Below are 12,224 nucleotides of genomic sequence, written 5' to 3'. Positions count from 1 at the left end.
ATACATATTCCCTCCCTTTTCATCTCCTATACGGCTGCCCTCGGGCATATGTATGCATTCCCCGACATATACAGTAGCGTCGCCGAACCGTACCCACTGGCCGTCCTTCACAAGATTACATGCATGATAGGTGTCTTCTCATTGGATGCTAGGATCCAGCCAAGGTAGATCAACAATCTGGAAAGAACGTCATGTATCTTGACCCATCAAGGGCAGAACGATAGATATTACGGGAGTGAAGGGGGTGATATTGTGATGGTACAGACCTCGAGAAGAAGCGACGAAAAAGAGTCCATGAGGTATCTATATACATATTTGAGTCACAACTATATACGATCGCCAATCGAGTCGTATCTGCAGGATGTTTGTCAGTGCTACGAACAGATGTAATCACGATGAATACTTACGTAGGTGGGATCTCGTTGCCGTAGTTATCATCCACTCGTCCCGCGTCATGGTGAACAGTGACCGGGCCGCTGTCTTCCGTGTCGGTCGGACTCATAGGGGTAGCGCCCGAACCACTCGCACCCGCAGCCTGACCATAACCTTGGTTTTGATTTTGTACCCGGAATCTTTGCTGCTCCTGATACGCCTCCCTCTGCTTCGCTCCCATAGCACCTCCCGCAACGGCTGCACCAGCACCAGCACCAGCACCCACACCGGCCGCAGTCTCAACGCCAGTCGGGTGAGGCATGGGCATGTTCATAGCGGTCATATTCATGTCGTATCCAGCACCGCGACCGGCGAAACCGGCGGAGGTTGCTGTCGACGGACCTCGAGAGAGACCTTGAGTGCCGTAGCCTCCATCAGAGGTGGTGGCCGCGGATCGGGGGTACTGAGCCATCTCGGGAGATCCGGTGGTGGAGGCGACACCTGGCGGGTAGTAAGGCTCAACGGTAGGGGCACCGGTGTCGGCTCCCAAATCGATAGGTGCTTGGTTCTCAGGACGTCCGGGGTCAAACTAAATCACATTGAATCTGAGCTGATTGGATCGCACGACACAATATGTTCACTCACCATCATGTCGTCAAAGTCATCTCTGTGTGATCTTCTCCTCTTGAGCAGGAACCAGAGTAAGATACTGATGATGGCGAGACCAGCCACTCCTCCAACGACACCACCAACGATGGCTCCAGTATCTGTAAACGGTCAGTCAGTACTGACCTCCTCTAGCAACTCGGGAGGACACTTACTGGAAGAGCTTGAACGGGACGATCCCCCGCTGGCTCCAGTGACGGTTGCTGAAGGTGATACGGTTACCGAGCCATCTGCCTGCGTCACAGTGACGAAGCTGAAACCATGCACATCAGCTTGATAAGAATAACAGGATATCAATAAGCGAGTGCTTGCGACTTACATAACAGTATTGGATCCGGACACCGATGCGGAACCTGATGGTATGGGAGCGCTTTGCTGAGAAGACGCACCACCACTACCACCGGCACCACCACTGGCACTTGGAGCTGCACTGGCGCCGCTCGAGGTTGGGATAGCACTCCCGGCGACGCTGCTAGCTCCATCCGACGGAGCGACAGTTGCTGAAGGTGAAGCAGAGGGTGAGACGGTGACCGAATCGCTCGCTGAGGGTTGAGCAGAAGGAACGGCGCTGCTGGGAGCTGGAGGAGTAGTAGGAACAGCGGACGATGGTGCGGCTGAACTTGTTGGTGCGACAGATGGTGTTGATGAGGAAGGCGCAGACGAGGGAACGTCCGGAGGGGCGGTACTGACGTCTGAAGGTTGAGCGGCGGAAGATGCTGCTCGTGGAGGTGATGGTGAAGGTGAAGGAACGTTGGGATCAGCTGTCGTCCCGGGCGAAGTAGTAGGATCGGCCATGTTGAACGATGATCACGAAAGATTGAGGTCGCAGAGTAAGAGTGGTTGATAAGGGATGAAGTGATTTCTGACAGGACGAATGTTGGATGACAGAGGACCGCGACGACTTCGCTTGCAGGATTGTAAAATTGATTGACAGTGTGAGAGAAGAATGAAGGGACAATAAGAGAATGGATGACGTTGGATGAAAGAAAGACTGCGCGTGCAAGCAAGCGTGCGGGCAAGAGTCGCTCTCGTGAAAATGAAGGATTTAATTCTCTGTGTGGTATTTGGAAACAAGGGGTACGGTGTACACGAGTGTGGTGTAGGGATATATATATTTTTGTCCTCCTGGTACGTGGACCTGGTTGATCTGACCCTAGACGAAAAGCGCTGCCGCGAGAGACGGAGAGGGGGAAAAGCCCGCCGATCCAAGCGACCGCTCTACACCGCCTGACACAGGACCACGAATGTGAATGGTAGGGAAAGCGTGGGAACAGGTAGGAGAAACGTGCGGGTGAACGGTAGTGAACGTATGGATTCTATCAGAGCGATTTTACTGTGGACAGATCCCACTAACAGGAAGGAAATCTGACAGGGTTTGAGGTTTTCACTTGTGGGGGGAACACGAATGCAAAGGTACGAGGGAAAAGAGGAGGACTCACACATGGTGACTACTATCCTATTCTATCCTGGATTATGTCCTTGCTATGCGTTTCAACGACTAGTGGTCTTTCAAAGGAGTGCTGGAAATGGTCGAGTGAAAGAAAGGTTAGATGTAGTTGGATTGGAGTTTTGTATCGATGTGGACTGCGGATGATTTTCCGACGATCTGCTGTGACGTTTGAACCAGTAGGGTGGCAGGCGTCTACCCAGTTGTCTGCAGTGAATGAATTCCGATCAAAAGACGGTGTTGGGACCACTTCTATCCGAGGTGCTTTGTGAGAAAGACTGACTCTTGTTGGAGTTGCAGGTTAGAGCATATGACAAAGGATGATCGTCATTCGAGGTCTGCATGTTCGGGTATTGAGGTGGTGCCAATCCATGTTTGTGGTGCAGGTGGGTGGGTGAAAAAAGGCGGTGCGCTACCATGCAAGGGGAAATTTGATTCCGTGAGAGGCAGCTTTCGGCAAAAGTGGCGTAGTCGACCAAAAGACTCGCCACACTTCTGAGGTCAAGATATTTTAAAAAATGTGCTTTCGACTTGATTTCTGCTCGATCATTATTGTTGACGATCTGACAAAAGCAATACCTGAGCTCTCCTGTCAAACAGTGGGAAGCGTGGGTGATCCAATTTCGTCTCGTGGGGGTATGAAGTAGGTGGACAGACACTAGACTATGGGCGGCTTCATAGTCATCGATTTCTGGAGAGTGACGCACTCGTGTTGTGACTGCTGCCACTTCACGTAGAGCACTCGCATTCCATACCTTCAGTGTGGCAGATTTACTCTGCTTGGTTACTGGTTTCTCACACGTCAACAACAGCGATTGCCAGCATGCACTCGGAGACGATCGATGACCAGACGTTGCAGTAAGTTAAGCGTCCAGCATCTTCTATACCGATATTTCTATACCGATACTGGAAGCTCATTATGTCCAGTCGACTGGTTCCACTCCTACATTCCGCCAGTCACTCAGCCATAATTTGAATGGCATGACTTATTATACACACATACTGCTATCGCGTTGCCATCTGACGGCGCCGATGGTTGAGGATAACACCATCTCAGCGCGAAACTAACTGCCAACAAGCAATCCCACTTCATCTACATCATCTCTCTCCTTCTCGGTCGTAGCATTTTGTGGATCGTTGTATACATCGATTCCTATCATGGATACCACTCGATCTCAGCTTAGACTTCAAAATCGTCTCGTGGAGAGCTTCAGAGGGGTCGGTTTCATATCGGGCCAATGCGACTTACCTGATGCGAGAGAGTTGATCAGAAGTTGTAATCGCTTAGGACCCATTGTGGGATCGGCCTGACCACGGTGTGATAGTTTAGCACTACATATTTCGATACACAGGGCCACTTTGATTGAGCCGAAGGAAGAGATCGGCTCACCTCTCTCATCTTCTCTAAGTCACCCCCGAAAGCTTCTACCAATTTGTCCATGTAGATCGTCCTGAACTTTGTCCGTCTGTCTTCTTCTTCCTCTTGTTCCTCCCGCGCAGCTCCTCCATCAACCGCTGGAGCCTTCCCTTTCTTGGCATTGAGGAACGAGGGGATATCAGATGGAGGCGGAGTTGGTGAATTCGTAGGATATCTCGTTCTGACTTTAGGTGGTTTGGACGGTCCTGCCGCGATATCGTTGGGTCTCGTAGCAATGTCAGAGTCGGAGTCGGAATCTGATCCGGAGGATGACGAGGAGGAGGAGGAAGAAGATGTGGAAGACGATGATGAAGCGGAAGAAGATGATCTCCCGTCAACTTCCATGGGTGCAGGAATGGTAGTGGGTCGAGACACCTCATCATCAGAGCTGGAAGAATCGTCGGAAGAGGATGAAGAAGAAGAGTCCGAATCCTGTCTTCTTCTTCTCTTTCGGGTTCGTCGATTACCCTTGGGAGCAGGGGCGGGGGGCGCTGTAGCTGGCATCGTGGTTGCTTTTCTGGTAGTCGATTCGGAGGACAACCACAATCCGTTTGTACACTATTTATTGAACGAGCTCACGCGCAAGCAATCAGAAATCTTCAATCACGGGCAGACCTCCACCGAACGGAAGCAGATTACGGGATTATCTTTGAGGATAAAAGCATTCGGTGTTAGCAAGAGTGGCACATTTCTCCCGTTCTATCATATCTCTGCGCATAAGTTACAACTTTGGTTCAATATGCATGTTGGGGACGTTCCCACCTGCTCTGTTAGTGCAACTTATGGACTGTGAGGAAGCTCTCAGTCCGATGTAAACGAGCCAAAGGAGATGCCTGACACTTCTGTTCCCTTGTTCAATCCAGCTCGTACCGGACAAAAAGATCCGAAAGCATCCTTAGCACTCTGAGTCCAGCTCGGCGTCTAACTTTGGTTAGTGCCCACGTTCTTCCGGCATTTCGCCGGTCCTTATTTCTTGGCTCGCGCCGTGAGATTTTACTCGAAAGGCCTGGCCGAAGGATCTCATCTGTCTGTCCGGGAGATATTGTAGCACAGATGGCAAGTGAATCGACAGTCCCGAGCGGGAGAAAAACTGCTGTTAGTGGCTGCGGGGCAGATGACGGATCCAGGTGTCTGCCATCTTGTAGTCTACAACAACCCCGAATATCGCATTCCCGCGAGGGGCTCGGTTTACGATATATGGCCGCACCAAAAAAGCCGGGTCGAAAACGGCCAGAGATGCTTACTCGTAGGTCCCAAACAGTCAGTAGACAGAGTTGCGCAAGAAGACGTACAGAAACGTAGACAGAGACAGAATGACTGTATTTGCTGTCTGTCGCCTGGAGATGGCGCACTTCTTGACGCACCAGCCCTCCCTGCACATCACGTCATTCCGTCTCGTCACGTCACGCCTTCATGGATCATCACGAAACACGACTTTACACGATCACACCTGATGAGGAATTGAGGTTTGTCATCCCCCTCCCCATCGTGACCGATTACCAAACATGTGGGATGCTTGTGAGGAGGAGCGAATGACAATTTCGATCGTCTGTCTCGTTGAACATATGATGGGATAACGAGATCTTGTATGTACAAGAAAAACCCGTTGGAAACATATTCAGTTAACTCTAAACCAAGACAATGTCAATTTGCGGTCGTCTCCAAAGTCCGCAACGGCCAAAAGTGGTGGTGGTGGCGGCGACGATACTGCGAAGCTCCGCATCTCCTACCGGTGGAAACAGAAAGGACCGCGAACGCCGCTTTGTATGTCGGCGGTTTCGGCTCCCTTGACGGTGCTTCCCGCAGGAGAAAGTTGACCCGATCTATGGTCGACCAGTGGAGCAGACGCGAAGTCTCTCTCTGCGTTGATTCCATCTCTTCTGTAATTGGGTATGGTGTCGAGAATTAAAGTTCCTCCTTATTGCGATTCATTTTGAATCAAGGTACATCCGAACCCACAATCTGTCTTGTCCCTGAGTGAAGAAGGGCCTGAACTTGCACGGCTGTTCCTCTCTGTTTCTTGTTCTTTGCTTTCCCTTTGCTGTCATAGTTCTGCTGCGATTGTGTGTTGCTTTTTGGATTGTTCGGGGCATCTGGCCTGGTCAATGGGAATAGGTGGTGAATCACGTTAACGATCAGGGAATCCTTCTGATTTATCTGCTCGGCACCGATCCATTCTGTCTTCAGGAACGAGCAAAGTTACCCCGTCCGGCGGATTCCATCCATCTTGCGTGTTTCTTCAACTTTTTAGTTTGCAGGATGGGGAGATACAGAGAAAGAGAAGAACGTGAAGATGGATAGGTGTCGTAGCATCAGAGGAGGGGGGGGGGAGGGCGGGGGAGTCATCATCAGCTGTCTGTTTTGCTTAGCTTTTCTCCGAAACCGACACTAGTCCACTCTAGGGCGGTAGGAGGGAGAACTTGCTCTTTTCGCTACGACTTTGATTAGTGTTCGCTGAGACATTTGATGCGGGACAGTGGCGTGACTGGAACCTCGCTCTCTTCTCTTTCATTGTCTTTCGGTGACCGTCTCCTGTCATCAAGCGCAATCCGATCCAATCCAACCCAATCCAATAGAGCTTGTGATTGGAAAAACCGTAATGTTGTTTCTCTTCCTACACACGATCATCATCTTCCCATCCGCTTCGAGGTCGCAAACATCCTGTTCGAGATCGGTCAGCTAGGGCGACGGGATACATACGTTTTGGACGTTCTTCACAACAATTCGACCCGTCATCATTTCTCATCAGACGACTTTCTCATCAGACAACAACAACAACATAAGTTGAAGATTTGTCTCAGGAAAAGACCGTTGTCTCCCCCCCTCACTCTCTACTCGCTCATTACCCCTCACACCAACGCGGGACACGCGCACACACACACACACACACACACACACACACACACACACACACACACACACACATACACACTCGTTTTCATCTAACTCAGATTGACTCTGGCAGCAATCCGCTACTGCTTCCCCACAACCCTTGTCTCTCCTTCGGCGGTACAAGCAGCAATCCGTCTCGGCAACACGTTTCATTGGATCGCTCACAGTCATTGGCAACCGCCTCCCCTCAGTCGCCAAAGCTTCGTCGACAGCGGGTCATTTAGAACGAATCACCTAAGCTTCAGGTAGTGCGAAACCAACGCAAGAATAAACATTTACTATTGGCACTAGCGATCCAGTCCAGTGTAATTCCCCTTCGTCTCCACTTCCTTCGAGATCGAACGATTCCGACAAACACCCCTACAAGAGATCTCAACACATATATAAAAACCCACTCACTCCCCGGAGCAGTCGGACAGTCACCCATTACGATGCCCGACAACGCTCTTTCGTTCCGTCCTCGACATCTTCCCATTCAAGAGGAAGAGGAAAGGCCTACAGGTCGTGTCATCGTGCCTAATGATGGACGCCGAGGAGCTGGCTCAGGAGGAGAGAACAGTGGATCTGCGGTCACTCCATCTGTTTCGCTGTCGTCTTCTCTTCCTAGTACGATACACACGCCTTCACCGCCAATTGTATCCGTCATGCTCTCACCCCCGGTGTCGCCTTCGACGTTTGCCTTCTCTCCTTCACCCAAGAGAAGTAACCCTTCTTTGTCTGGAGAGGGACAAGGTGGCTTCGGTGGCAACGCTGCAGCATCATCTTCGTCCAGTAGACGACCTACCAGTAGTATCTTCTCGTTGTTGAACGATCTGAAAGTCGATTCACCCCCTTCCCCTTCTTCGGCCTCTTCTCATGGATCGCACCGGGCCATCGAAGTGGACACGAAGACTCGATCGACCAGTCGACCGCCTTATCCACCCAGATCGCCTCGTAGTCCCCCGCATACCGCACCCATCACAACCCATAGTCAAAGCATGTATTTCGACGAACGACCTTTCCCCTCGCACCACACGAACAGTTCCCACTTGTATCCCATCCCATCACCCAACGGATCGGCTCGACCGGCACTGTATCGTCGTCATTCGTCCCAACCGTACGAATATTCTCCTAGCTCAGCACATTCTAGTCGACCCACAACGGCGTATGCCACGGGACCGATCTACGAGCCTGAATATGCCGCCGCGATGGGAGGCAGAGCACCCATCTCGCGGACGACGAAGGCGTGCAATGCCTGTCGAAGTCGGAAAGTCAGATGTGATGCCGGAGGTAATAACGGGAGTGGCGAGTTGGGAACTTGTTCGAGATGCAGGGAAAGTGGCGTTCAATGTGTATACACCGGTGTCCAGAAGAAGAGAGGGCCATGTCCCGGGTGGGTCTTGTCTTTGTCGCTTTCTCTCATCCGTTGACAGTTGACTGATTCTTCATGTTTTGTAGTACCGCACGGCCATCCATCAGTAAAACAAGGCGATCCTCAGCCCAAAGTCAGACCACTCCTGGTAGCATCTCATCTCAACGGTCTTCCATCGCCTCGGTGCAGAGTTACGTGATCACACCGACCGAAGAACAATCATGGAACTCTAGAAGTTCATATGGATTCCCTCCTCCACCTCCAAGCACCTCCCATCCCACCACCATTGATCCCTCAGAATGGTCTTCTGTCGCACCGGGAAAACAGCCTGTCTCTCAACCACCATCGTCATCTCTAGGCGGTCAGATGTCAAGACCGTTGACGGCCAATGTCAGACGACCATCTGAACATTCGGTACTTTCGTGGCCTGCGATGGAACCTGCTCAGACCCAAGAGAGGGACAGTGGCATGTTCGATCGCGATTATGCGATCAGCTCTAGAGGTCGTGCGGACCGTGAGAGGGATGGAAGAAGGATGGATACGATGGACCACCAGCCACATCATCAACAGCAGCAACAACAATATCATTATCAGACAGTGTTGCCACCATTGAGAGTCGCAATCAACAGTGTAGGATCGTACTATGATACGCCGTGAGCGTGATTGGTTTAGTTGAGAGAGATCAGTTCGTATATGATAACTGGTCGAATATTACAGTAATAATCGTGCTCTTTTTTGTACTCTGTCGTGACAATAATGGGATGTCATCTTGCCACCACCAATGACTTCTTTTCATGTAACGTCGATGTGGACTTGGCATGATCTAAGATTGAGATGGATCATGTCAATGCGGTTGTGCTCATCTCCTCTACTTCTCCGATCACTCCTAATTACCTCCTGGGAAGCCACCCGGCATCGGCATTCCTCCACCTTGTCCATCACCCGGTCCTTGTGGTCCACGCCCGTTCGCGACATCGCCCGCAAGATGCATCAGCTATTCCCGTCGATTGTGGTCAGTTCGTCATCGCGTCGTACGTGATTCTACGCCACAGTGGTCCAGACAGTCAGACTGGTAGTCATACTCACCGCTTGAAAGACATTCTCCCTCTCTTGAGCAGGTACATTTTCAAACTCTCTTCTCCTCGTCATATCCTGCCAAGCACCCATTACTCTTTCTTGCCAATTCGCAGGATGTTGATCAACCATTTCGAATATCCTGTCCAGGAAATTCATCATCAAATTACCTCCACCTGCTCCGCCTCTTGTCCGCGAAGCGTTCCTCACTCCGTTGAAATAGTTGGCATCGTATACCGAGGTGGCGGTGGTAGGTGGGAGAGGGTCGTATGCATGGAATGGACGAGAAGTGATGATGGAAGGGAGAAAACCCATCCATGAGGTACTCTCGGAACACAGCACATGCCGACAGACGAACAATGGGACATTCAGACTTTCGTCCACCGGGTCACGGGGAGCTTGTATCAATGCGAGAGCATCATCTCGAGCGGTCTTGGCAGTCGGTTCGTTCATCTTCGAAAGGCCTATCGCCACTTGTGATTCGAGCCATTGTATCCGGTCACTGTCTTTCCATAAGGCCTCGGACCTAGCCACGTAAATGTGAGAGAGCAAGTGCATTACGTTGTTCGGTGAATCACTGTGCGGGATTTCGGCTCAGCTTCGTCTCGCTGAATAGAGACGGTTGATAGCCTACCTGTACCCTGCTTCCACTTGCAACAAAGGATGGCTGCGAGCACCGTCGGGAAGACTTGCCCCAATCTTGTCGGCTAAAATGGTCACAACTTGCGGGAAGTCGGTGATTGCTTCTTGCAGTGCGCCATCACTTCGTGTACGATCCTGATCAAGAACACGATCAGATTTGAGTGGTACCGATGACGGAAGGTGAAACCCACCTTATTCTTCTGTCGCTCTTCTTCAGCTCTCAAAGCAAGAGCCTTGGCATACGCCATACCAGGATAGGCATACCAACTAGCAGCAGCCGAGTTGGTGTGCCCTTGCTCCAACATCGATAGCAACCAGGCACCGTTGCCTGACTTGACTGCAAGGAAGTCCAGCCAGAATGCTGCGCCATGAGGGTCGCCCTGTGCCAAGACAGGTCAGTAAACGGCCACTTGCGCAGTTTATCGATGTGAAAGGTTTTGCTCGCCTCGGGATCCAAAGCGAAAAGAAGCTTTGCAAAGTTGAAAGCAGTCACCCAGCATCCCCTTCTTCCCAAGTATCTGATTTTGGAACCTCATTAGTCTTCCAATCGGCACTATCCGAGACAAGACATACGAGATGATCCGATGCAAGGCAGTAAACATCGGTCTGTTCTCCACTCGATCAAAATCCAGCCTCGAAGCCCCTGACGAAACACTGAAAGCTGGCATCAAACACCTATCGAACGCGTACAGCGCGCGCTCAGCAAAGTCGGAAGCAGCGCCGATATCTGGGGAGAAAGTCAGCATCCCGCTTGTAAAATTCGCCAGCCATGCATGCACCTGCCTGTAGCCTGTACACCTCGCTCATCTGTAACAAGGTATCCACATGCCATGGGTAGACTTGTAACAGAGCCATCAACTCGTTTGGATCTGTCGGGGTGTAAGAAGTCAGCTATTGGAGTGTGTGGAATGGTTCGATGACATTTACCATGTGATTGCACCGCGCCCATGAATTGCCTCTCGATCTCTCTCCATGGTCCAGTGTGCTCAAAAGTGAACCATTTTTCCCCCTTGTCCACTCTTTCTCGACTTCTTCGTTCATACAGCTCCTCAACCTCTGTATCTACCATCTCTCGCATGATAAGTCCAGCCAGTGAAGTTGCTGGAGGATAGGTTGGTTTGGGTTTAGATATCGTGTAGCGGAGTTTTGATGATGGGCCGGGTCTGTGTTTGTTACCGGATTGAGCGGTAGATGCAATCTGAGTGAATCGTCAGTCCAATCAGAAGGCATGTTGGAATCACTTACGACTTTGGAGCCAAAGAAACGGCGAAGCTCGGCGTCTGCATCCAGATTCTTGGGATCAACGGATAATAGATTCCTGCGGTGAATCGTCAGCTTCCTCCCGTTCATTGTGATCGACCAGCTGACCGGAAAGCCATATTTGATGTGGTCTCTGCTGTTTCTGCTGTTCGGGAAGGTCCTGCTTCTGAACCCTTGTCATCGCCATATCTGTGTCACATAAACCATGAGTTTTGTACCCGGCACCTAAGGGGCGAGTATAAAGTACTCACTGCAATTTGAGCTCCGCCAAAGCCCGATCAACTTCGTCCATGCCAGCAAAAGGGTCCCCCTTGCCCTTCTTCTTCTTTCCACCAGCGTTTCCAGGAGTGCCAACGTTGGCAGGCGTTGCGTCGCCTGGCATGTCAACAGTCGACCCTGTAGGCTTCTTCTTCTTGTTCTTCTTCTTCTTGGTCTACAGCAAGTCGTGATCAGCCGAAGCGACACTTTGCAAGGAACCCACCGACCTTCTTTACAGCCACTGTGGGAGCCTCTTCCTCCTCGTCTTCGGCCTCTTCAGCATCCTCACCGCTCTCACCACCGAGCTACCACTTCATGAGCTCGATCAACCAATATGTCAGGACAGAGATAACTCACAGCTGCGAAGGCATTGATAGGTCCACCTGCGGTAACCTTCACTTGTTCCTCTTCCTCTTCATCTTCTTCCTCGCTCTTGTCTTCAACCACCTCTTCTTTGGGCTGCTGAGCTTTGAGCGCTTCTAGCTCTTCCAGCTCCCTCTGCTGTCTTTTGTTAAGTCGTTTCGACATTGTCGTTCCCTGCACTGACCTTGTGATCTGCAACGATGGAAAGATCAATCGAATTTCAAAGTCTTTACCAATGGAATCGATAGGACGTCATGTCCGAAGCCACGAGGAACAGGGTGATGATGCGGAGGTCGCCGCAGGGGGAGGGAAAGAGACGGGATCAGTTTTGAATGCCACAAGATAAAAGGATAAAAATATCCAAACTCCGTGAAACTCCGACCGTACGGATTATTGGGTGAAAAAGGGGTGCCACACAGTACATGCTCTGGTTACACCGTTTGGCAGAGAAGCGCATTGCTACCTACCTCCTCCTGCAGTCA

General features: G+C 51.1%; 4 protein-coding genes across 4 annotated transcripts; 1 reads left to right on the top strand and 3 right to left on the bottom strand.

Moving 5' to 3' along the window:
- Window positions 1–403: 403 nt before the first annotated feature.
- IAR55_004408 (uncharacterized protein) lies at window positions 404–1,833 on the bottom strand (the record flags this gene model as incomplete). The annotated part of the gene is made up of 4 exons (XM_066947507.1): window positions 404–961; window positions 1,018–1,139; window positions 1,194–1,291; window positions 1,358–1,833. The coding sequence occupies 4 exons, from the start codon at window positions 1,831–1,833 to the stop codon at window positions 404–406; spliced, it is 1,254 nt and encodes a 417-aa protein (XP_066801921.1).
- Window positions 1,834–3,549: 1,716 nt separating this feature from the next.
- On the bottom strand, window positions 3,550–4,406 carry IAR55_004407 (uncharacterized protein; the record flags this gene model as incomplete). The annotated part of the gene is made up of 3 exons (XM_066947506.1): window positions 3,550–3,638; window positions 3,735–3,792; window positions 3,876–4,406. 3 exons carry the CDS (start codon window positions 4,404–4,406, stop codon window positions 3,550–3,552), a joined length of 678 nt encoding a protein of 225 aa, XP_066801920.1.
- A 2,819-nt stretch (window positions 4,407–7,225) lies between these two features.
- On the top strand, window positions 7,226–8,802 carry IAR55_004406 (uncharacterized protein; the record flags this gene model as incomplete). The annotated part of the gene is made up of 2 exons (XM_066947505.1): window positions 7,226–8,166; window positions 8,232–8,802. 2 exons carry the CDS (start codon window positions 7,226–7,228, stop codon window positions 8,800–8,802), a joined length of 1,512 nt encoding a protein of 503 aa, XP_066801919.1.
- A 229-nt stretch (window positions 8,803–9,031) lies between these two features.
- On the bottom strand, window positions 9,032–11,907 carry IAR55_004405 (uncharacterized protein; the record flags this gene model as incomplete). The annotated part of the gene is made up of 13 exons (XM_066947504.1): window positions 9,032–9,139; window positions 9,232–9,796; window positions 9,854–9,996; window positions 10,053–10,241; window positions 10,307–10,379; window positions 10,435–10,588; window positions 10,641–10,730; window positions 10,789–11,059; window positions 11,107–11,179; window positions 11,230–11,310; window positions 11,373–11,554; window positions 11,607–11,684; window positions 11,737–11,907. 13 exons carry the CDS (start codon window positions 11,905–11,907, stop codon window positions 9,032–9,034), a joined length of 2,178 nt encoding a protein of 725 aa, XP_066801918.1.
- Window positions 11,908–12,224: the final 317 nt, after the last annotated feature.

Source organism: Kwoniella newhampshirensis, chromosome 8, assembly GCF_039105145.1.
Source record: "Kwoniella newhampshirensis strain CBS 13917 chromosome 8, whole genome shotgun sequence".
Classification (NCBI taxonomy): domain Eukaryota; kingdom Fungi; phylum Basidiomycota; class Tremellomycetes; order Tremellales; family Cryptococcaceae; genus Kwoniella; species Kwoniella newhampshirensis.
Note: the sequence above shows the minus strand (reverse complement) of the source record. Positions and strands in the feature narration are given on the sequence as shown.